The sequence below is a fragment of the Sturnus vulgaris genome, chromosome 2 (assembly GCF_052056855.1).
Source record: "Sturnus vulgaris isolate bStuVul1 chromosome 2, bStuVul1.hap1, whole genome shotgun sequence".
In the NCBI taxonomy this organism is placed as follows: domain Eukaryota; kingdom Metazoa; phylum Chordata; class Aves; order Passeriformes; family Sturnidae; genus Sturnus; species Sturnus vulgaris.
This window is the reverse complement of record NC_142244.1, coordinates 46716018-46741951: the sequence shown is the minus strand read 5'-3', so window position 1 is coordinate 46741951 and position 25934 is coordinate 46716018. Positions and strand designations below refer to the sequence as shown.

At 40.6% G+C, this 25934-nt stretch overlaps 1 protein-coding gene across 1 annotated transcript in view; it reads right to left on the bottom strand.

The window, feature by feature from the left end:
* The window catches only part of DDX10 (DEAD-box helicase 10), a 158808-nt gene extending 144497 nt beyond the window's left edge, over nt 1–14311 (bottom strand). Inside the window, exons 1-9 of the mRNA XM_014877620.2 lie at nt 14080–14311; nt 9639–9699; nt 9279–9409; nt 7511–7669; nt 6936–7056; nt 5647–5836; nt 3502–3628; nt 2032–2194; nt 683–767 (exon numbers count right to left, since the gene is read on the bottom strand). Coding sequence (XP_014733106.2) covers nt 683–767; nt 2032–2194; nt 3502–3628; nt 5647–5836; nt 6936–7056; nt 7511–7669; nt 9279–9409; nt 9639–9699; nt 14080–14265 — 1223 coding nt within the window. The 5' untranslated portion in view covers nt 14266–14311. The remainder of the gene's footprint in view (nt 1–682; nt 768–2031; nt 2195–3501; nt 3629–5646; nt 5837–6935; nt 7057–7510; nt 7670–9278; nt 9410–9638; nt 9700–14079) is intronic.
* Between the last annotated feature and the right edge of the window lie 11623 nt (nt 14312–25934).

Sequence of the window (25934 nt, the reverse complement as noted above, 5' to 3'; positions counted from 1 at the left end):
TCAGATAATTGCATGAAGTTTTTGATCTCCTGAATTATATGCAGTAACAGCTTCTGTTTCACTTAAAAATCTACTTCAGAGATGAAGGACCTGGTTTTCAACAGTGTACTTTGGTAACTCCCTTCCACCATAAAGGCTTGGCCACAAATATTTTAACTAAGCTGTGCTTAAGAATATAATTCCACAAAAGACTTAGAAAATTTAAAATTTAACCTGTAATTAACATTTGATTCCTTCCTCTCAAATTAAAATAAGGAAGAAATATTTCCATTCTTTTGAAGTGTCTTCAATGACACAAAGAAACTTGATCCCCAGTCTAAAACCTTATTTATCTATAAATGTCAGCAGCAAAACAAGCTATTCCACCCACAAACACACTCAACTCATCCTTTGAGGTAATCTGCCAAGGAAAAAAGATTTTCTATTTCCTCACTATTAATCTTCCCTAATCAGATGGAACAATCAGGGCTATTTTTGTCTGCTGTAACAAGTCTCTGAAGGTCACTAAGAAATTATTAATTAAATCATTGCACTTAACTAATCAAAAGGGGCTTTTAGTGATAACAGCCTTTTTCTTTCTAATTTATATCTTAATTTTTTCAAGTGAGTCTTTAGCCAATGATCTGTCTCTACAGTGATGTCTTTTTAAACATTAAAATACTAATGAAAAGTGAAAACAAACCTGGCTGTTCTTCCCACTCTGTGGATGTATGTGTTTGCATCTTCTGGACAATCAAACTGAATGACCCAATTCACTGCTGGAAAATCTGTGTAAAGAAAAAAATATATCAAATAGGTTCACTGGACTCAAAACCCTCCTATTCAAGAGCATTAATTCCTGTAAAAACCATCACTTGGACCCATTTACAGACACTAGGTGCAACTTCTGAAGTAAAAATAGAGTAGTTGCATGTATTAGCATACATAAACAATCATTCTCTTCATCAAAAAAAAGGTAAATTAATTGTGTGTTCATTTCCTAAATTATGACAGTGCGGTGAATGGAACATAATTTCACACTTGACAAGAATAGACATGCTTTGTGTCACACAGATGATAAAACACTCTATGGTTCACAATTATATAACAATATCTGACCCACTTTTCACCCTCATTGTTAATATCCTACACTACTGAGGTCTGAAGTTAGCTGTGCTAAGACTGCATCACTTCAGCTGTCACATACACAAACACCACAGCCTCTCTCAAAGATGGGAGGGGGTGACCAAGCCTGACAAAAGTCAACCTTGATTGTGAATGGTATTAATAATGAGCGTTTTCTAACTGCTGCACTTCACTCAGCAGCAGCATGCTTTGCACTGATGTTACTTCCAAGCCAAATCTGCAGCTATACTGTATTCCAGAATCATACTCTAAACCAAACTAACCATACCCAAATTAGATAGTCACTGGTGAGATTTCAGCATTATGGAAGGCATGAGAACCAGTTTTCATTCCTGACTTCAGTTTTTAAGAGCACCTTCTTTTTGTAACATTGTGACAAAACCTCACATTTTGGACTACAGAGTTTGCTATCTCAGAAAATGACTGGACTTCCAAAAAGTCTTGTGTTGTACTTAAATGCCTCCAAGAACTAAAAGTAAAAAAAAAAACTTTTTACACTCATTTATTTTTCTGTCTCCTTATCCTACAATGCCAGTCATATCAGACATTAAAATTGCAGGTTTCCATTTCCACATACCAGTAGGTTAGCAATTTTTCATATCTTTTGGAATAACCCACAGGATATGGGCATATCAGAGATACTTAAAACTGCTGGATTTGTAAATCCAGCATGTTGTAAACAAATACATCACTGTTTCTGTAGCACACATGTTTCTCTGGGATAAAAAGAAAAGAGCAGACGAAGTGGGCCTCTTCAGTAAAGAACCAGCAGAACTAGAAGAAGCATCTCAATTTTGAGCTCCTAAGCAAACTACAGCTTCATTTTTCAAAAACTGGGTCAGTCTTCAGAGTGTAGAGTCTGATAAAGCCTCAACAGGTTCAGCTGTTGCTTCTGTGGGTACCTACCCAGGCCACGAGCTGCGATATCTGTAGCAAAAAGCACTGCTGCCTTTTTCCGAACAAAACAAGTGTAGACTTCCATTCTCTTCATCTGCTGCTGCTTGCCATGGAGTGCCAGGACAGGAAGACCAGGCTGAAGCTTACAGAACACTCTGAACAGATACTGAACCTACCCAGCAAATCAGGGGGAAAAGAATTACCATTCACTGTTGAGCATGTTAAGATCATATACAGTGTATATAGCAACTGTACAATAGCACATCAAATTAAATAAACTTTTTTCCACGTCAGAGAAAAAAGATGTTGAGACCTTGTTACACAACCAGGTACTAAAAGACTAAAGCAACTGGCAAAAGACTGCCATGCCTTTTGATGGCATTTTCTAAAGGAAACCAGAGTAGGTAACAGCAAGAACTTGGGACGTGAGTACTTAGGCTGTATGTAAAGGACCAAAGTATGAAACGTCCATCAGAAGCACTTCTTTTAGACAGTACTGGAGGGCTGCAGTGTTTCATACTTGCAACTCAAATCAGTCTACAGTCTCAGTTTACTATTTGAAGTGTCAACAGGCTCTCTTATAAAATCAGCCTGTTTACTCTTACCTACAGAACCCATAATGCAGCATTATTTTACAGCAGGCAGCTACCTAGCATCTTTTTAAGAAAGTAGTTACATGAACTGTGTATACTGCAGGAACAACTGCAGCTCTGAGACTTTCTGTACAACTAAGCCAACCATTTCAGTGTGCTCACCAGTCAACTGCAGAACAACAAACTATTGCAACCTCTTGAACAGGTGAAAGAATTGCAATGAATATTTGCTATTCATTATATGAATATTATTTAGGCCATTATAAAATGGTTTAATATTGTAAAATACTAGCCTTATATTGTACTAGCAAGCAATACCTGCACTGTAAAATACTTGACACATGCCGTAGTTATAGGTACAAATACCTGTGCCAAACAAACATGTGCAAGTAACTCAACAGAACGATCCCACAACACTTACACAAGAAATTATTTGGAGCATTACTTGCGATGTAAGAAAAACCTTTGCCTGTGCTATTTCACAATCACACCTTCTCAAACAGGCAGATTTAAAAGCTTGTAAGAAAAGCAAGTACAATTACTGAAATACTTCGTAAGCTAACTATGAAACATGTCAAAAGACAGAACTGAATTAGCTGGGCCTTACTGATATTAACTTTTAGCATTTGTTTTCAACAGCAGACCATAAAAATGCCTGAGAACACTCAGGTCTCCAGAACCTTCCTGCACTGAGCCTGAGTCACTGAACTGCCTCAAAGCCAGGCCCTGAATGACATGTAGGAGTAGGGGATGTTTTGCTCCTCCAATTTCCTGTTGCAAATTAGTCCACAATTTCACCTCTCTGATACATTGACATCTATATGAAAATCTTCATTTTATTAGTTTTAAAATTCTGGGGTGGAAGGAGGGAGAAAAAAAGACATACCTCTTTACAGCTTGCAAAGAACACAATGCTCTTCTTTTTCAAGTGAGTTCTCAGGAAAGAGTATAACATGTTTACTTTTTGTTGAAGCTCGCAGACAACATAGTTCTGATCCAAAGTTGCTGGGGTACTAAAAAAGAAAAAAAACAAAACAAAACAAAAAAAGTACACTTAGATAAATCATAGATATGTCTCAGCTTTATTTTAAGCCAGGAGTGTCTTATACATACTGAAAAAAGGAGAAAAGAAAAGGAATCAGGCAGCAAAGCTCTCACATTTTGAGAAACAAGTCTTAGCAGCTTCATTTGAAAGCTACATCAATTCCCTTATTAAAAGCCAGTGGGGAGGGACAGATGACTTTCAACGTTACTTCTAAATTCAAATACTTCCAGCAAGGCAAACTCTTTCCATGTCTAAGCAGCAACATTCAAATTCCCTTGGCTTAAAATGCAATTTTGTCTATTAGTCCTATTAAAGCATCGTTTGCACTTAAGGCAATGTCAAAGCAGATTCTAATCACAAAAAGAGAGTATTGATGTATTTCTACTAATTACAAAGTGACTAAGGCTCTGAATTGTCATCTCAACTCACATTTCCGTTCTTAAAAGCAGAAATAAAACAACAAAAAAAGTCTTTGGGATATTTGCCCTTGAAATACATCTAAATGCTAATCTCTTACAGTCCCTCTACTTCACCCTAAACAGACTGTGGGTATTCTAAATTACTTTCTAATGGTGGTCACTTGGGAGGATGAAATTACAAGAGACTCCTCCAGTTTTTATTCTGTTATTTAATTTGAATAACACTTTTTGCTTTCTAAGTATTTCAGAGGAAATTGCATTTATAAGGCAATAACCTAAGGCAGTAAATTCTGAAACAAATTAATACTTTCCTTTTTTAATTTGGTTTGTTATCTAATTGCATTCTCCCAAATATTTAATAAAATCAAATGCACTTTAAAATAGACTTCACTGATCATGGGAGATCTGCAAAATATATAGTCACCAAAATGAAGACTACATACAAGGCTTACATACATACATACATTCTCTTCTGCTAAGAGGGCATTACCACACAATTTTTTCTGGCAATCACGTTTATGGAAGATGCCTTTGGATAGTACTACTGATTAAAACAAGGTATTTGCAGTAAAATACAGAGATAATCAAATCAAACAGTAAAAACTTCTTCAAGATTCAGTGTGGTTCTGCCTGCATTTTCCTGATGATTTCTTGTTTGCTCTCAGGAAAGCCATTTTTATCTCTGTGCTTCACCTTTCTCCCGTATCTTATGTATGGAAATATATGCCTATTTCATAGAAGAGCAGAAAAAGAATCATGCATGCTCATAAGTAATTTGACACTCAGATGATCGAGCCCACAGAAATGCAAAATAACATTCTTCATATGGATTTCAAAAGGAAATTATGTGCCAAAAAGCAACACTCATTTAGTGACAGATGAAACTTTTTGAGCATGGCACACCACACACTTCCCTTCCAGCAAGGGCCTCCCGTCCTGTCCCCAACTGTAGGGCAAAAAAATTTATTTTGTGCACACAGGGCCAGAGCCCTAACCATGCACAGAGAATGCAGCACATCAGGAAGCCACGGGAGTTACTGCATGTGAACTAACACCACGAGCGTTTTTTGGGGTACCTAATACTGAATACACAAGCAAGAGTCATTCTGCACTTCCCCAAGAGGAAAGCATGTCCTTGGAAAACCAGATTTATAAATGCACACAGACAAAACTGTATTTGTGGTGGTTTTGCACAATAAGCACACACATGCGGGAGGCAAGGAAGCCGAACAACAAAAAGGAGTTATTCAGAGCTGAGTGCTGCTAGACTCAGGACACTGGCCAAAATCCACTCTGCAGCTTCCCACTGAGGAAAAAAAATTCCAGTCTGAGAAGCTGCCTGAGGAGTCAAGACAAGCACAGGTTCAGCCTCCCTGTAGTGATACAATCAGAACTAGTCCCCTCTTATTTGGAAATTCCTTGTTTTCAGGAAGGCACACGGCAGGATCAGACACTGATCCAGTGATGGCTGCACAGTGCAACCTCTGATTCAGGGAACTGCCAGAGAAGCATTAAATAGAATCACTACCTAACCCTCCTCAGAAAAAAAAATAAAATCCCAACATACCTGAATTTGGCCTTCTCATGAACCCAAACATATTCCGGATCTTTCAGACTCAGCCGTGCAAGATCCTTCACGGATTTTGTTTGTGTTGCAGAAAAAAGCAAGGTCTGGCGTTTCTTAGGTAGATTTTCTATGATTGCATTCATTGTATCAGCAAAACCCATGTCTAGAATTCTGTCAGCTTCATCAAGAACTAGATTGAAAGATAAATTTGAGAAAAAAAATGGTCTTAGATTTAGTTATTAAAAAAGTCTATATTACATCCATATAGCACAAAATTCTATCCGTACTTAAAATGCAGCGATTAAATTAACTACTGTACATGACAGGAATCTCTTTAGATATCCCTGTACTTCATAAAACATGTTTTCAAAAATACCTACAACAGAAATCATAGCATAATCTATGTGCTACAGCCCTCAATTTCACATGCAGAAGCAAAAAGATCAGCATCTCAAGTAAACAGTTGGCAATTTGCAGACTCCTATTACCGAAATAAAAGCACAGTGCTGTAGAATTTGTGACAGAGCAGAACACTCTCTTGTACCTAAGTTGAATTTACCATTGAAATATAGAGTGTAAACCGAGTAGCACAGAGATAGAGCTTTAAGAGAGTCTACATTTAATGCAATTCTTGTCTAACTGCCATAAATTGTACTAAGTGTAGCAAGCATAATTTAGTATTTTATCAGCTTCATTAGCTTCTTAATTGCTTCTAAGTTCCTCCAGCTATGCTAAAGATCATGCAGTTCTTACTAGCAGGCAAATCTTTTCATTACACTGAAAATTTTTGTTCAAGCTGGAAGGATGAAAACAAACAATGTAAACAATGCAAACAAAGGAATAAAATGAGCAGAAATCTGTCTTAAAACACAAAGAAAAATGTTTTCTAGAACTGGTCAAAAATATACACACTTCAGTGGATATCCTATATAGCTGGTTAACTATCATGTCAGGAAAGACACAAGAGCCATAGCCAGAAAGGTAAGTTTAGCATTAGTAAAGACAAATGTAAAAGATTATATGCGGCACTACATTGGGGTTTGGGTTCTTTACTAAATCCCCTGCTTGTTCTTCCTTATGCCTAAGGAAGGCATGCTAAGCAACTGCTTCAAAGAAAGTACACACAAGTAAGGGGTTTTGCTGTTTTCTAATTTATTCTGAACAAGTTTAAATGCCATTTCATTTACATACCATGACAAGAATAAACTTCTTATGCAAGGAAGTGCTGCACACAATTATGAGCTGTTACAATATATTCCCAAGTACTTTCAAGTACTTAAAAAACTTACTCAACATTTGCAGATCAGATGCATAGAAATATGAAGTTTCATCCATGTGTTGTAAAAGCCGTCCTGGAGTGCAAATTAGCATATTTATGTGGTGGATTCTTTCAGACTCTTCTTTCAGATCCTGAAATGGAGTTAATTCAGCTTAGCTCTAGTTGTTCAGACTAGAAGTCCAGTACCAGAGACAGTGAGACCAGTTTAACCTTTTAACAGCTTTTAGAAAGAGCAGTCAAGGAGCAGCCTTTCCTCTTCCCACAGATATGCCACCATTTCTTCAGCATGCTCACACTTGTGGCTTGAGGAAAAAGTATTTCAGAGTAATCTAAATTACCAGGATAGTCCTGGAAGACTTGGCAGGAAGGTCCATCCAGTCATGGACACTGAAAAGATTTTAAGTATGCTTCAAAAAGCTTCAAAAGACACAGAATACACACAAGAAAATTAGTGGGTCACTGAGAGGTTCCCACTAAATACTCTCCTCCTTGACTTTTCAAGCCCAGGGTTTCCTTCCTAAACTAGCACTTGATACAGCACTCAGCTATGCTTCTCTACAGCCAACTCCAAGAGAGGACACACACCTTTCCTCCAATGATGAGGCCAGCTGAGAACTCGTGATTCTTCCCCACTTTACGCAGAACCTTGAAGGTTTGATATGCCAGCTCCCGGGTAGGTGATATTATCAAAACGCCCAGGCCATCAGCTGAAGTCCACTGCTGGCGATAGAGGAGTTCCAAAGCCTGAAAGAAATCACCACCTCATCACCACAAAAATGTCAGGAGGAAAACGTACAACAACAGGTTGGAAACAAAATGTGTCAAATAAAAAAAAAAAAGACAAAGACATGTTAATTAAAATAATGATGTGAAGATGCAGCACACATTTTACATAGTTTGATGATATACCAATTCTAACTAATGATACTTCCTGTAGCAAAATTCTCCAGTACCAATCTATGACAGACAGTAATGGATGGAAAATCATGAACACTTCACTGCACAATTAATCCTACTCTGCTAAATTCTGGAATTAGGCCATTTATATGATAATAGGAATCAGTGTAGAAAAATATGAGACATTTCCCTGCTTCTAAGGTTTTGTGGGTACTAGAAATAGAATGAGCACCTGGAAGAATGTTAATTATTGAAGTTTTAATTCTGGCTTATGGACTTGAAGCAGTATTATCCACACACTACATACAGAGCATTCCAACTAAACCTCACACCAGGATTATTCCTCCTCTTATGAATTCATATTACAGAAACACTGTACTAGTCAGGCAATCCTAACACAAGGACTTGACAGGTATGAACATCTGAAGCCTTCTGAAATACTGAGAGCTGGTAAGCATACTTGCAAAATTATTTTTTTTCCATCCCTCAGCTCTTTATCTCCTCTCTTAGCCCTCTTCTCTAAAAGTGTTTTAAAATAAGGTTTGTAAAACAAAGTATTTCTACTCTTAGATTAAATAATAGAGCAATCTCACTTGTTTCTCAAATTCACAAGACTTTTGAAGCCACCTACATTTCTTTTACTCTCTACTAAGATTTTTTTTTAAAAGCAGCATAAAGCTTAAATCTTCTTTACTAGAGAGAGTATTCAAAGCACCTATTGCTGTTCTCACACTTAGTGAACTTAATAGGCTCCAAAGAAAATTATGTTTACAAAAATGCAAGTAATTTTTAACACGGAGTAACTCCATAAAAAAAAAATCATCCCCTTTGGGGTTTTTATCCACTTATATGTGCACTGTAAGCACGTGTCTCAATTATGCTTTAAAACTGAAGAAATGAAATGCAGATCATGATGCTTTGAGTAAAATTGTCAGACACGTACATCCATGACAGGGTTTTTCATCCCTAGCATTGATGTCTCAGGAGTTGACAGGAAGTTCACAATCACTAAGGTTAACTTTGTTATATAAGGTCCAAATGGTAACAATTTAAAGGAGTAAAAAACAGTCATCAAAAAAAATCTAAGGAACTAAGAATCTCCCATTCTGTTTCATATACCTAGTTTTCAAATGCCAGAAAAATTGGACAACTAGAGTTGCACCAGGAAAGCATTCTTGAGAGAAAAACAAAGCACTTCCTAAATCACACAGGGTCTGCTAATGTAAGGATCAAAATGAAACTTTGAAGTTGCAGAATATTCCTAGCACAAAAAATACAATTCTTTCAGAAGCTCAAGCAACTTTATTCAATTCCTAAGTATCTTGGCTTTCCTGAAACACTCAGAATCAGTTGAATTTTAACTTTTGTCTCAGGATCCACTAATGTAAGCTGACTGACAGCAATATCTCACAGATAACTTAGTTTGAGTAGAAATAGAAAGATGTAAATTACTTACTGGAACAATAAAAGCCAATGTTTTGCCCGATCCAGTCTTTGCAGCTCCAAGAACATCTTTACCTTGTAAAGCCAAACCTATGGTTTGCCTCTGTATCTCTGTCACCACACGATACTGAGCTTCCTGCAGTCCTAATATTTGCAGGGTGGGAAAAGAGAGTGTGGGAGGGCAAGAGGAAAGAAAAAAAAAACTATTTAATTTTATCTGGCCCATGACCACATTGATCTGTTCAGAAAATGATGTACCTGGCAATACTTACCTAAAACTTAGTTTAAAGAAAAAAAAAAAAAGTTCATATTCAGACAAACAATGTATTCCTTTTTACTTATATTATTTTCCAAAGAAAAGTTCTATACTCACCTTTAAGGGTTTTCTTTGACAATGGAAAATCTGAAAATCTTTGGATTTCACTTGGATTTATCTGGAATAAAATAATTTTAATCAATGCTTATAATCCAACCATAAGAGAAGAATTGAATAGCATTCTACAAGTTGGTGTTAACATAAATATGTAGTAGTTCAGTATGACCTGATTCAAGCTAGCTAGTCAAGCAATCTAGTTTAAGCTAATCTAAATCACTGATTTACCACAAACTATTCAGAAAGTAATGATGTATTTAAATAATGCAAGCTAATAGCACAATTTAAAGCTCAGACCATCATGAAATCACAGAGCAATTTAGACCAAAGAGGACCTCAGGAGGCCCCTGGATCTTACTAAAGCCTTACGAGAGTCCAGATGTCCTTTTCAGATCTGTATTTTCAGATCTACTGGGAATATATGCTCATCCTCACTGCAGAGTGTATTTGGGCACCCAGAGCTGCAGCAACATCACATCTACCTGACTGGAAAGAGTTCACCTATGTCCTGAAGCTCACCAGATTCACCAACCTCTAGCACTCACTGTATTTAATTTTTTAGAGCTGTCCTACAGGATTAAAAAAAAAAAATACTAAAAACGTAGTTCATTGTCCTGACACCTACTAACTTAGTCCTCTGTATGCACCTATATTTGAGAGCTGTTAATTACACACACACACACGAAGTCTCCAATAAAATGTGTTTGAGTCCATGAGTTTGCTCAACAATTTACAAAGATGAAGTGTCAATAGAGAGCTCTTGGAAAAAATGTAGTATTTTCAAGGCTGTTCTAGCAGATGAGAACAGCTTTCACTGGCAAAGTTCACAACTAATAGTAGCAGGACAAAAAAACCCACAAAACTCAAGTTAAAAAAAAAAGAGAGACTACTTTATTTATAAAGCCTGACAAAGAAGGTAGACTGTACAGTTTTGAATGCATGCTGACTAAAATCCATAAAATGAGATTTCTACATGTCAAACTTGGAGCTTACAACTCATGCATTTCAAACAGGTATTGTTTATCTCTAACAAGCTACTGAACAGAACTCTCCCAAATCAGGGACCAAGCAACATAGTATCCACACCCTCCTGACACCTCGTGTTAACAATTCCAGAGAAGGCTTCAGGTAAAGACCTACTGAGCTGTCAGATCAGCCTTGTATCTCCTTGAAGTACCAAGCTTTTTACAGGCTCTGCCTGTTATAGAAAACTGAGAGGTTACAGCTGTTTAAAGCATCTAAATCACAACAGCGCTCTTTTCAGCCCAGTTCTCTCCAGTAAAATCAAGACTTAATCTCTCCAGTAAAATCAAGTAACTTAATACATGAATTTAATCTCTATAAATAAAAGGTAAAAACAAGTAAAAAGTAATAACGCTCTTATTAAAACCTGGTTTTGACACATTTCAAGGCAAAGCTTTTGGAAGGTAGATTTCAAGCTTTCACTGTGTCCTAACAGAGCAATTAAACTCCAAACATTATTCTGGAGGAGGGAAAAAATCCTACCAGAATCACCATAAAAAAAGGTCTTTGTTTGACTTCCACAAATTGGAATTCTTGACAAGTGCTTCCAAATTCAGCTAATTCTCAGTCTTACTATTTTGCATGCTAAATATTTACAACTCAGTGATGTATACAGTTTCTGGTTAATTTCAGCCAAGAGAGACTCTGCATAGAAAAACAGTAGGCCTAAAAGAGGGAGAAGTATTCTCCTAAAATCAAAAAATAATTCAAGCAATCGATTATGTGCAACTAAAGGGATAGAGGTTTTTAACAGGTCTTTAACAGGTTTGTGATACATCAAATGGGTTATTGCAGCAATCTGAAATCGTGCTAAATAATTCAAGTATTTCAGTAGTCGACTTCTTTTCAACTCTAAATGACTCAGTTAGAACAGATGTGTTAATCAAAAAAGATGACAAATACTGTTCCACTCTTCTACCTTAAACTTCTCCAAATCAATTTAAAAATCATTACATGCATAAACCTAGCTCTTTCAAAGATGTCCAAGGGAAAAAAGTGAGAACAGTAGTAAAAGAGCAAAAAATGTTGGGAAAGGGCATGTCACAAAGTTTCCTGTATTATTTCTCTGCCCTACATACTTCTAGGAGCTGAATAATGTTACATTGTAGTGCCCTTAAACTCCAGAACTACTGGTATGTTTTTAAGTCGTGTCCAAATGGAAGGCATAAGAAGAACTGGTATCTGAGGTAGATTTTCCGGTAGTCCTATTACACATCTACATGCACCAGTGGAAAACACCACCAACTTCTAATCTACTTAGTTTCTTTCCCTGTCCAAAGTTACTACCTCTGCCCATCTGCTGGGAACCTGTAACTGTGAGCTCTCTCTAGTCCCCTCCATATGAGAGCAGCCAGCTCATTTCAAATATTTCAAATGCTACTCTGATCTAACTCCACTAATTTGACCCTGAGCAGACTAGAAAGGATTTTTCACAAACAGCTCCCCAGCACATGAGTTAGGCTGTTAATGCTTTTCATGAGCACAACTGTTTGGAAAAGACCACGTCCATCAATGGCCTGACAGTCAGGCAACAAAGTCACCGAATCAACAGAAAACAGCTCATCTACAAACATATAACACAGAAAACGTCCATGATATGGACACATTGAAACTAAATTTCACATTTTCCAACTATGTTGCCACACACTTGCCATCACATGTCAATAAATGAAAAAAACAATCCAGTAACAAACTATAGTGGTTGAGACTTCATTATTAATTTTGTCTTGTTTATCCACCGCAGTCATTCTCACACACAAAATTATGGACAGGAGGCCAAGCAGGATCATCTTGCATCCATGAGCCATTCTACCACTATTCCATGCACACATAAATCTAACCCACACACAGCCTGTGTGCCAGAGACCCCAGCCACTGTTCTTCACAGAGTTTACCCAAGAGCTTTCTACTTCCCTTGTCCCTAAGGGACCTGCATCATGCAGAACTCACTGGAGACCCCAGAAGATCCAAGCACATGGCACTTCTTCACAATTCCCACTCCCACTTTAACCAGATCTAGAGTAATACGGAAGAAACACTGGAGACCCAGTGGAAAACCTTTTCAAGGATCAGAAAAGAATATCTGAAGGACTGAAGACAGAAAGTTAAGTGGGCATTCAACTGTATATTCACAGGCAAGAGAATCCTGGAGCAGAAGGACAGCAAAACCCCAGCAGAGGTTAAACCAAGAGCCCCCAGAACTATCCTAATACAACCATATATTTACTTTCTTAATTCTGATGTAAACATGCCTGAATGTTACAAGCCTCTCTTCTTCAACATCTAAAACCACACACAAACACAACCTTCCACTATCCAATCCCTACCTATGCTGCCCCAAGCTGCACAGCAAAACAGAACTATCGCCCAGAAACAGAGGCATGTGCAGTCACATTAGCGACACAGAAACATCCATAGACATTCACACAGCCAAGGCTAGGAGTAGAGGAACATGCCATTTACTTTCAAACAGCAAAGCAAATGATGCAGCGAAGCTCAAGAATACTAACTTGCTGAATCTTAACTAACAGAGCTAACGTGACTTCTTCATGGTAACAGATGTATTTCTTCTATACCTCTTGTCATTACTTTCTGCTCAATCAAATTACAACCACCAAGAAGTCATTACCACCAGCTGTGCCGAGTGCTGCATAACCAAGTACAAGTGCCCTGCAAACCCAGCAAAAGTTGGCACGAAGCAGAGCAGCACCACAGGCAGCACACATCTAACCTGTTATTCACCATTACAGTGCTTTCCACTGATCAGCGTGATTCCAAAGCCGACTATCTCCCGCAGGAATTCAAGGGGATCTGGATGACAAAACCAACACCACTCACTTCAGGCCTTGCATTCAAATTCCTATTTCCAGACTTGAGGCTAAACAACACATTCATTCCTACTGATGCTTTGCCTGCAGCTTGTCTTCTATGGATACAAAGGTGTCCTACCTCTGACACGGAAATATCCACATTGCCTGGTGAGAAGGGCTAAGCGCCCCTGGTTACAACCTTTCCCACCACCTGCTTCAGCCTCCTCCTCCTCCTCGCTGCCCTCCTAACCATAAACTCCCCGGTCCGAGGGTCTCACTTCCCCCGGCTCCACAGCCTGTCCAGTTACTTCCACCAAAACCCCTGGAACTGCGGCTACTCCTCTGCCCGCGGAAAAAGAACAGAGCATCATCCGTACCTCGTGGCAGTGAAAGCCCTCTGCCCGCCACAGAGCAGTGCCACCCAACACACCTCTTACCTACAGCCACCACCAACAGCCCTGCACTCCAGCGGGGCTCCCCACCCTTGTCCAGGACCCATACATAGACGCCATCCCTCCTCCTTCTCCTCCTCTCAGTTCTATCCACACGCACGCCACACGTGGAGAGGAGCCGCTTCTTCACACCCCGCTGTGCCGGTCCGGCCGTACCTCGGGGTAGCGCTGCACCAGGCGGCCGATGTTCTCCCGCTCCACCTGCCACTCGGGCCGCTTCCTCTCCTTGCGCTGCAGCCGCAGCCTCTTCGTCCGACGGGTGTATTTCTTCTTCCACCGCTCGAAGCTGCGCACGGGGTCCATGGAGGCCGCTGTGGCCCCAGCGCCGCCGGACCGGCCCATGCCGCCCCTCTGCCCCGCGTGGGTCGCGCACGGGGCGGGGCCGGGCGCAGCCGGAGCGCGTCACTCGGGCCGCGCCGCCGGGAGAGCCGAGCCCGACCCGCCCCGCCTCGCCTGGGCTCGGCCCTGCCCGCCCCGGCTCTGCCCGCCCCGGCCCGCCCCGGCTCTGCCACCGGGCTCCACCGGCGCCAGGATGGGAAGGTTGTGCGGGTGCTGAAGCAAAGTCGCGGTTTGTGGAGTATAACCCAGAAGAAGGAGTTCGTGCCGCAGCAAGGAAAATACGCTGTGATAGAGATTATAAAAGGGAAAGGAAAAAAAAAAAAAGAATAGGAAAGGGGTGTGTGCTTAGTGCTGGCGTAAATTTTGTCCTCAGCAGTGTGGTGGTGTGGGGGAATCACGGACTCATAGGATGGATTTGGTTGGAAAGGACCTTAAAGATTACGCAGTTGCAGCCGCTCTGCCGTGGGCGTGGGCACCGTTCACTAGACAGGTTGTTCAAAGCCCCATTTGAGCTGGCCTTGGACACTTCCAGGGATGCAGCATCCTCAGCTTCTCTGGGAAACCTGTTCCCATGCCTCACTGCACTGACCGTGAAGAATTTCTTCCAAATGTCTAATTTAAATCTGTCCTCTTTTAGTTTGTATTCATTCCCCCTTGTTTTGTCACTACCTGCTCTTGTGACATTCCCTTTCCAGCTTTCTCGTAGGCTCCCCTGCCAGGTACTGGAAGGCTGCAATTAGGTCACCCCAAAGCCTTCTCTTTTCCAGGCTGAACAATCCCAATTCTCTCAGCCTTTCCTCGAAGGAGAGGTTCTCCCTCCCTCTGATCATCCTGGTGTCCCTCCTCTGGGCTCTCTCCAGCAGGTCCCTGTGCTCCCTGTGCTGGGCCCCCAGAGTTGATGCAGCACTGCAGGTGGGGTCTCAGCAGAGCAGAGCAGAGGGGCAGAATCCCCTCCCTGGTCCTGCTTGTACAGGGATGGCATCCCATCCCTGAAGTGTGTCAGCCACAATGCTCAGTTTGGTGTCATAATGCCCTTTTAGATAATGTAAGGCTCTTATAAGGTCTCCCTGGAGCCTTGTCTTCTCCAGGCTGAACAGTTCTCTCAGCCTGTTTTCGTAGGAGAGGTACTCTGTCACTCTTACCATATTTCATGGCCTCCTCTAGACTCGTTCTAACAGGTCCGTGTCTTTCTTGTACTGAGGACCCCAGAGCTGGAGTGAGTACTCTGGAGCTGGAACCAGGAGGAAGAGTTCTGTGGCAAGGCTGTTAATACTTTATTTGCTCATTCGTTACAGGGAAAAACAAAATTGGAAAAATCAAAACTCATTTGAAAGACATAGAGTGGGGCTCATGTTTAAGATGCTGGGTTTAAGCTCTGACTTACTAAAAAGGGGTTTGACCCTTCATAATACAGCTGTAGTCCATCTTAATGGCTTTGGCTCAGAGCCCTGAACTATGCAAAGGGTTGGCAGAGAAAACTGCAAACAGACAAAGTTGTTTCATGCTGCATGGTGTAAGGCTGGTGTCTATAAGAGGCACACATTTCTCAGCAAACTAGATTTAACCAACCTGGAGATTTATATTACACTATCTTTACGTTTACCAATTTTTAACCCCTCCCAAAGCAAAGATCTGCATTGCTCTGCAGTTTTTCAGCGGTCAGCCACAATCCACTGAGTCAGTTTTAGCACTTCATCAGCACACAGAATTAAAAACAAAAACAGGCTGTGGAATTATTGTACCACATCAGGAAGAGAAAATTACAAACATATTTATGCAATGGCATCAAGCGGAAGTAAACACCTTGATGAGGAGAACAGTGAAAGATTCCCAAAATAATTGCTGTCTCTGTTGAGGGTTTGGAATTCCAGAAAGCCAAGGGAGAAGGGAGTGTCTCTTAATTAGCTCTACTTTTGCCATACATATGTTGAGTGTATCACTGAAAGATGTTTTCCCTTGTCCTTGAGATCAGGGAAACCTATGATCATAGAAATGTTTGGTTTCCCTTTAAAACCCATGAAGTTACTAATTTCAGGAGGGAATGGAAAAATCTCCTTTAAATATGCCCCAAGGAGATCTCTCCTCCCAGGTACAGCTTTGAATGCAATGTTTTTTTCTAGGCGTTTATTGCTGTGCAGATGAATACTGAAGGTTTTGTTCTTGAAACAAAAATGGTTTTGTCCAAAACTACATAATAAAAAGTTGCTTACAGGACATGCTGATCCACCCCAAAGGATGTACTTTGGGGGATGGATCATGTTTGCCACAGTTACAGCACATTACCTTGACATACAAAACAAAGTCCCAGTCTATTACAGTCAGACTGTCACAAGGCTCAGCTGCCAATTTAAGCATTTTATGTCTGCCTGTAATAGAAAAACAAGCAAGCAAAAACCCTCCTGTGTAGAGTTCCTGCTGTCACGGCACTGGAGTAAGTTTACTCTTTTCCTAAGTAAATGTACAGTAAAAGTGTTGTGTTTGAACATGCTGTCTTTGCTCACCTGTGTTTTGCCTGCAGGGCTCATCTCTTTCGTAACAGAACAGCAGCAGTGGTCTGTGAGTCATGACAGACATAAATCTTCAATGAAAAAAAATAAAGTAAAATAGTATCTTGCTGTCCAGTTAAAAAACAACTTTTTATGCTGCTGTCATGAATGCTTTGAAAAGCATCTAAAAAGCATGTAAGCATGCTGATGCTTTTTAATAATTAATTTGCTCATTAGCCAAGAGGTCTATATACCAGGAAAGGAAAACAGAAAGTCAAAAGGGCCTTGCCCTGTGTCCCACAGTACAGGGTAAAATGCTGGATGGAGCTCCAGGCTGGAGGTCTGGGAGCCTGCAAGGGCTCTGGAACCACCCTTCTAATTTCTCTGGTGTCCTCTCACCCTGAGGGGCTTGCCTGAGAAACAGCCAGGGGTTTGTAAAAGTTTCCGTTTTATACAGGAACAAATTCTACCTTGTGAAATTTATAATAAGACATTTAAAATTTCAGTTGTCTTGTAATAGTACTATCCCTAAAACTGTGGCAAAACCAGAGATCCTTCTGAGAGAGATCGAGAGAGAGAGATGATAAATGATTCAAATAAATGATTCAAGCATAGTTGTTTTCTTTTAATTTGAAGAAATGGAGTGCAGCTATAACAATAAAAATAACAAGGCCCTATACATGATCACAGAGAAGAAGGCAGCAATTTTTCGCTTTAAATAAGACCTATTTCAGGAGCAGTCATTCTCCATAGATTTCACTTTCATGCATACTCATCTTTCCTACTCATAAGTACAAACATCTGTGTGATTCGAGAGAGTTATTTATGGTGAGGAGGACAAGGGGCACCGAGCATCAAGGTCAGGGCCCTGAGGGCACTCATAGACCTTAATGGCCCTGACCAGCCTCACCTCAGTCCTCCTCCTCCACCCTGGTACAGCTCCACCCTGCAGCTCCAGGCCCTCTCTGAGTTATGTCATATGTCATGCTGGTGCCCAGCTCAGCCACAGCCATGCCTGTCTTTGGCCACAGACCTCACTGGCTGGGACCCAGAGCTGCAGAATGACTTCCTGGCTTGACCTCGGTCCTGCTTTGTCACTGTGGACATCCCCAGTCATCAGTGACTGTATCTGACCCTGATTATGGCCATCAGACCTCATCCTGATCCTCATCCTCATCCTCATCCTGTCCCTGACCAGGTAATTGATTTTTCCAGCTTGACCTTGGACCTGCTCTAGATGTGTTTGATGAGTTGGACTCTTGGTTGACCAGAGCTGCCACCTGTGAGCATGCCCTGCTCCCTCACTCAGGGGCTGTGTTATCTGGCTCTTATGGAGCAGCCAGTCCTTGCCGTGCCCTGACTATCAAGCCCCAGTCGCTTGGTCTGGGTTCATCCTGAATGGTGACAATGTTTCGCCATCTCTGGTGTCCTTCATGTTCTCTCTTGAGAAAACTTCAGGGCCAAGCTGAGTTGTACCACACTGCTCTAGCTCTGTGTTTCATGGGGCTTTCTTCATGCCAAGGATTTAGAACAGCTGGCCTGACACCCAAATCTTGCCAATTCTCCATTATTACTTATGTTTGTTCTTGCATTTTGTGGTTGGTCGTAATCTGTTGATTGGTTGCAAGTGCATCACTCCCTGCACTCCTGCTCTACCATTTCTTCTGGTGTCTCATGCAGCCACTCTCATTCACATACCACATACCCCAGTTAAACATTTCCTCTGCAAATCTCTACAGAAATTTAAGATAAGTAAAGGTTGATTTTATTTGATAATATTTTTTTAAATTATAATTGTATGTGTTTAAGTTAAACTTTGCCATTCACATTAAATCCTTGACCTGCTTACTTTCCATTTTTCCACACAATTTTGATCATGTACCTAAAGAAGTAGTCAGCAAACCAGAGAAGTGACCCCAGAAGAACCATTTGTCAGCGAAAAATTGTCACTAAAGCCCTTCTCAATAAAACAACCACGTGCTAGGAGAATTTCCTCAATGGCTCTCAACATCCTTATCTTCCAAGGCTTACTTGCAGTGCTTCAGGAGATTTGAGAGAAAACTTGTGAGAATATTCTGCCTCTGAATGAGACACCCACAGTGAAAGGATGGGTCTTCAATGTAATATTTGCACTACTACGATGTAGCTTTGGAACAGTTTGGAAAAAGTGTAGAAATGGCAGTCAGATTTGTAAGTTATTTTTAACAGAGGTAATGGTCCTATCAGACATTATTATGAAATTTTATCTGTCCAAATAATGTACAATATGACATAGACATGTATAATCTCACTTCAAAAAAGAAAAATTACTTTTAAAAGAGCCTTATTAGGTGTAATGGACAGAGTTGTTCAGAGAAGAATTCAGAGAAGGGTATTAGAGTAGATGTCATGGCCCTGAGGTCACTCTTAGATTTATGATCACTGCAAAGCCTCCCCCAGGGTCTCTGCCAACACCTGCCCATGATCTCAGGATTCCAGTTTAGCCAAGAGGTATTAGTCTGAGTACGGCAAGCTGAGAAAAAAGATCAATGCTCTTAGTTTAAAATAGAAATTTCAATACTTTCATGCAGACCCAGGATAAGCAGCTCTAAAAAGGAGTCACAGTAGGTGTTTGGGATGGAGAGCAATGAATACAAGAGACAGGGTGGAAAAAAAAAATAAGAAAACTCATAGAATTGTTTTTTTCTATATTGGATAGCCCTATAATAAAAGCTACCAAGAAATTATATTTTTGAAGTTGAAAGTTACACTGGATTTTCAAAAACACAGTAGAAACACTATTTCAATAATTCCTGGTCTGAGCAAATGGGTTAGTTGTGATGGATAAACAGTCAGTTATTACCAAGAATATTGTGTGGTAGAATTGAGAGCTCGTATTTTCCTCTTAGTAATGAACAGCTGTTTCCCAACAATGAAACAAATATGAATTTGCAGATTCATTTCTTCTGAACTGATAAAACAAAAATGCTTTTACGAAGCATATAAATTACAGGAATTTGGGTTTTACGTAGACACTCCAAAAGCTAAAGATGCCATAATTAGAATGGCATAAACACATTTCTCCTGGAATGCCAGAGGACTTTTTGTTTTCTAGAGGACTTCTAATATTCATGATTTAGTCTGCAAGGCCCATAGAATGAACGTTTTGCCAATGAAAGCTCACCTGTACGTTGGGAGAGCTGTGATGTAAACTCTGACCAACAAGAACAATTCCACAGACAAGAAAAAAAGCTTTCACTCAGATTGTCAGACAAGATAACCTATAAAACAGAAAGTAATTTTAAAAATTAATTACTTACTGTATCATACTTTCAATCTTTAAATCATCTGCCTCTTCAAAATGTTATGATACATAGATTTCTTTTAATAAAGACACAAGATTAATGTTAAAACAAATACAAAATCAAAACATTTTTCCTTTAAGTCAACAAAAATATTTTTATCGAAAATTATAAGCATGACCAATCTTGCAAGAAATATATGATGGGATTTGCTGGAACTCGTTTTGGCTCACAGAGCTGTCAAGCATGCCCAGGCTTCCCAGGCTCCATCACCCCTTGCCACAGTTTGCCCTGCAGCACTTCACCCTTCTCCGGGCTGTTGGTGCCAGCCCACGGTGCTGTCTGGGTGTCTCTGAGCCACTAGGGGCCGTGACAGACCTGGAGAAATAAAAATGAGTAATAAACTGGGTTCGTAACAGGCACACCACCCTGAGAATGACAGCTGGGATCTCTGTACAGTCCCAGGGCACAGGCAGTTATTCCAATGCAAGGAGCTCCATAAATGTGCATTTAATCTTGAACATGCTTGACAGTTCTTTCGCAACTCAGCTGATTTCCTGCCTGAGATACAGACTTGACAAATTAAATTACAAAAGATGAGTTAACCTTCCAGATGATCACACATTTTGGAAGAATGCCATTCCCCAAACAGAATAGTACACACTATGGTGCTACTGAAGCTTAATATAAAAATGACGTGCTTAAATTAAAAATGACATGCTGTCCTTTAGTTATAAAGGCACTCTGTAGAAAAAAAAAAGCATTTTCATTTAGCACAGTTCTTGGCCTTTCTGTATTTCAAAATAATTTCAGGAGACAATGTATTGTTTTCCCACATCATTAGCATAGTACAATACATTTGGTTTGTCAGATATGTAAAAAAAGGCACAGCACCTTTATGCAACAGGCACTTATGTCTTATTATCATTGTTTTTATGTGCTTGATTGTTCTTGCATTTGGAGAAAGAGTCATGGTTTATTTTGATCCTCTAGTTTATTCACCAGGTGCATTGCTCAACTCTGAAAGTGTACATTTCCTTCCTCTTTGTGATCATTTAAAAACATCTTTTTTTGTAGCTGAGAAGTGTAGGCCATCCAGACTACCCTATTTATCTGCACATTTCTGGCTGTAGAAATTAAATTTGTTTCAAATGTTTAGACTCATTAGACTGATGTGTCATAGTTATGTATTATGAGACAAATCTGAGGGAAGAGACTTAGACTGGGACTCAGTCACAAAGAGGCAGTGTGGGAAAGCAAAAGAGACTGAAGATAAACTACCCTGGTAGTGCCTATTTATGCTGCCAGAGGTGAGACTGGCATGCCCATGCCCATATCCCTACCACTCAACCATTCCTGCTGACAACCCCTGTGCTTGCAAGAGTCCTGTGTGGACCTGTATGGACAACAACTGCATGAACTGTAAAATTGTCAAGCCAAATTCATCCCTTAAATAACTGCAAAGTCTCATAAAAAAATAAATTTATCTTCCTGCTTTATTATTTCATTTGCGTTAGATTTCTCAAGTAGAAGGGACTGACAAGGCTCAGGTGAAAAGGATATTGTCTCTATAGCACAAGTAGCCACACGACCTCCAAACTCCCAAGTGATCACAGCATTCTAAAAACTGGAGACAGAAAAGCTGCTGTGCTAAATCTCCTCATCTTCACAATCACAAATGCAAGGAAAGGGTAGAAGGGTTTCTTTCAGGATGTGGTGATGATATTGTGCAGATTTGTCTACAGTTCCCTACCCAAGGCCAGTCCATGATGATAAAGACATGTGCCTGAATAGCTGGATTTATAATTTTTTTTTTTTAATTTCTAAAGAACATTTCTGTTCTTTCTCTGGTTGTTAAGAACTTGGGAAAAAGCAAAACCAGAAACTATGTTAAGAAAAACAACATTTTTCATGGGAGATTCTGGCTACTTTTGTTTGGCAAATGAACATGATGATTTAAAATTTCTTAACAATCAAATCTCATGTGTGGGATTCAGCTCCAGATCATAGATATATGTATATATAGGCATCTGAATGGAGGGGCTTGCTTCAATTGCTTAGTTGCTATTTGAGGTGCTGTAAGACATCCTGCCTGAGCTCGAGCTGCTCCTCCAAAAGGGCACAGATCTCCCATGTACACCACACTATATCTGCCAGCCTTGTGCTTCTGTACAATGTTCTGTAGAACATTGAATGCTTATGTTCAATCCCACTGGAAACTGTAGAGCTATTTGACTCATTTTGAGTCATCTGAATCCCCCTCCAGAGTCCATTAGCTGTACTGACTGGATTTCCACTCACTATAATGGGAACATGACATGTAGACAGGACATTAAAGTGCCTCCAAGCTGGAACTGACTGCCCCCTATCCCTCCCCAGAGTTTAATGTTCGTTAAATGTGAAGACTCAATAAGAGGCATATGAAGACATGGGCATAAAAAACTTCTCAGCAGTTTAGTGTTCTAGTTTCACTTCATTTAGCTATCCTTCAAATCACCATCAATAATAACACTCAGGAAACAAGTTGTTTCAGCAGATGTGGTTGATTCACACACAAAGTTAAAGCCTAAACAAATCTAACAGATCTTTCAGTGTCTACTTTTTGAATCCAATGCAGAAAATGTTCGGTATTTTTTCATTAAATTAGCATCTCTGTTTCAGACTTAAATTAGACAGGTTCAACGACTCATAAAAACAAACACAAAACCCATAGAAGCTCCACACAGCTCTACAGAGGATTGGCTCCTGCCACATTCAGGAGCTTGAGAGTCACAGCCACCCAATCTAAGCTAACAGGCTCTGCCACTCAGTAGGGTTTGGCAGAAAAGACTTCCTACTGCAGAGCTCAGATTGATGGCTTCCAGAGGAGACATGGCTTGACCTTGGACCTTGGATCACCACAAACTTGTGTGTCTGGTGGTCACTGGCATGTGGCTGAGCTAGGTAGAGCACAGGCAGAGCACAGGACCTGCTCTGCTTGCCCTACTCAGGCACTGTGGCATTGTGCCCTGCTAGGGAGAAGGACACTGTCCTCATCTGCCTCACTCTCACTCTCCACTCCTGGCCCACTGCTCCACAGTACGTTCTATTGTGTCAAAGGATTTTCTGTGAAGACTGTAGAATAACTAGCTACATAATAAAACATCAATTAAAACTCAATGTAATTAAAGGGGAAATTATACATGAGGAAAACTGTTCCACTTTTATATGTACCAATGATGGCTGCCTAGTTGATTTTTCACCACTCATAAATTTGGGTGTTGTGATGAAACTGTTTCTATCATAAGATTCTTATTTAGGCATTCTTTATCTGTCCAGCTACAAGCTGTCCTGTGAGGCATGAATAGAAGTGACTGAAAGCAAAAGCAGCAGAAGCCCCAGTGCTATTGCTGTGCACCATTCTGTTGTGTGTGTGAGTGTTGTCCAGCTGGATGGCTGCATGTTGAGATTTAATGGTAACAGTGCTCAACTTTCTGCCCCAGACTGTGAACAGGCTGTGAAGAATTGATACTGCTGTGTCACTCCGTAAATTTCAAAGGGAGTACCGTGCTCTGGCTTTCCTCGTCTGGCACAGAGGAAAACTGCATGCCTTGATTCACATCAGTCTCTGTCAGTCAGTTTGGAGTTTCCAAAGCATCCAGCCTTGTGACATCAGGGAAACAACAGCACTTTCACTGCACAGAAAGGGTAAACAAAGCAGAAAACATCCGAGTAGCTTAGCCTCTCTGAGAAGAAGCCCCAGAACACTTGCTTCCTTTTAAATACAGCAATGCAAATACTGCAAAAACTTGAAATCGAGTCTTCGTTGGAGTTTTGCTGTAGATGTACACGAGGCTTATGTTTTAATTGGATTGCAATGCTCCAGACATGGGAAGAAGGTAGGTCCTTTTAGGGATAAATAAAACTGTAACAAGCATATCTAATCACCTTGAGTGTTCACAGAAGCACACCCTGGCAAGAATGTTTTCTTTCACCTGGCATTGTCTCTCTGCTTGGGATAGTATGGACAGGTTGAGAAGAAAATAATACGGATTCAAATTTGGATTGACAAAATGCTTCTGTTTTTTCCTACCATTTATTATTGTTATTCTATTTCATTTTAAATCTGTGCTTACTGCCTGTTGGGCCACAGAAAATGGCATAATATATATCAGCATAGTATGGTATATTATGCTATTGAATGAGATACAAAGATTACAGGAGACATGCTTGAAAAGAAACCAGAAATCAGAGGAGAAAAGCAGGATACACAGTGAGGGATTTCAGTTTAAATTTAGGAAAAATAAAGAGGCATTTGAATCACTACATTCTTACAGAAAAGAATAAAAACGTTTCTTTTCCTTAATGTTGGCTTGTTTAGAATACTGCAGAGCGAGTGAACTTCATGTACTAAGAATCCAGACCAATACCTTTAACTTACTAACAACAATTTATGTGTGTGTTTTGCTTTGTTTTCCCTTTAGTCACCTCTCAAAAGCAATAACATCTGAAACCGCCCATTCATCACCTTCTCTTTGATCTTCACTCTTGATAACAACTATTTTGCATCTTCATTCAAATCACTCCACCCCATTCCTTGCAGTAATATTAAAGAGAAACTTCCTGTTCCTGGATGCCTTTCTGCAATAAATCCAATTACTGCTGCTTCAGGGAGAGGTTCAGTTGGCAACAAATGCAGCAGGAAAAGCAGCTTGCTGTTATAGATGGATTTTTAAAAGCTGTTCTGAGTCCTCAAGATTCTGAGGCTGGCAAGGCAACTGCTGTATGTTGGAATATGCAGGTAACTGCATTTTCTAAGGTCCCCCAAGATCATTCTGCAGGATGAAAACATTCTGTGTGAGTTCTTAGACAGTATGGATTGGAAAAATACGCTTTGCAAAGTAAAGACCTTGGAGATACATTGTAATTCATGAAGGACATGAACATCAATTCAAATTTCAAAAAATGTGGTGAAAAGTAAGCCCTTGAAAAACATGCTCTTTCTAGACAGCCAGAAAACCCTTCGTAAATCACAGAATCACACAATCACAGCATCAACTGAGTTGGAAGGGACCCAAAGCATCAAGTCCAGCTCTGGTCCTGCACAGCATTATTCTCGAGTCACACCATGTGTCTCAGAGTGTTGTCCAAACACTTCTTGAACTCTGCCAGGCTGGTGCTGTGATCACTGCCCTGGGGAGCTGTTCCACTGCCCAAACACCCTCTGGGTGAAGAACCTTTCCCTGATATCCAACCTAAACCTCCCCTGACACAGCTCAGGCCATTCCCTTGGAACCCCACTGTCACCACAGGGAAGAGATCAGTGCCTGCCCCTCCTCTTCCCCTCACAAGGAAGCTGCAGACTGCAGTGGGGTCTGTCCTCAGTCTCCTCCAGGCTGAACAGAAGAAGTGACCTCAGCCAATCCTCATACAGCTTCTCCTCAAGGCCCTTCACCACTTTCATTGCCCTCCTTTGGACACTCTCCAAAATTAATTTAAGTTTAATGTCTTTCTTATATTGTGTCACCCAGCACTGGAGGTGAGGCTGCCCCAGCTCAGAACAGGACAATCCCCTCCCTTGCCCAGCTGGCCATGCTGTGCCTGATGCCCCCAGCACAGGGTTGGCCCTCCTGGCTGCCAGGGCACTGCTGGCTCATGTCCAACTTGCCATTGACCAGGACCCCCAGGTCCCTTTGTGCAGCACTGCTCTGCAGCATCTCATTCCCCAGCCTGTCCTTACATCCAGGGTTGAACCATCCCAGGTACAGAATCCAGCACATTCCCTTCTTGAACTTCATCTGGCTGGTGATTGCCCAGGCCTCTGATTTGTCCAGGTCACTCTGCAGGCCTCCCTGCCTTGGAGGGAGTCAACAGCTCCTACCATCTAATCCTGTGATAAACACAGTAAACTGCATCTTTAAAAGGA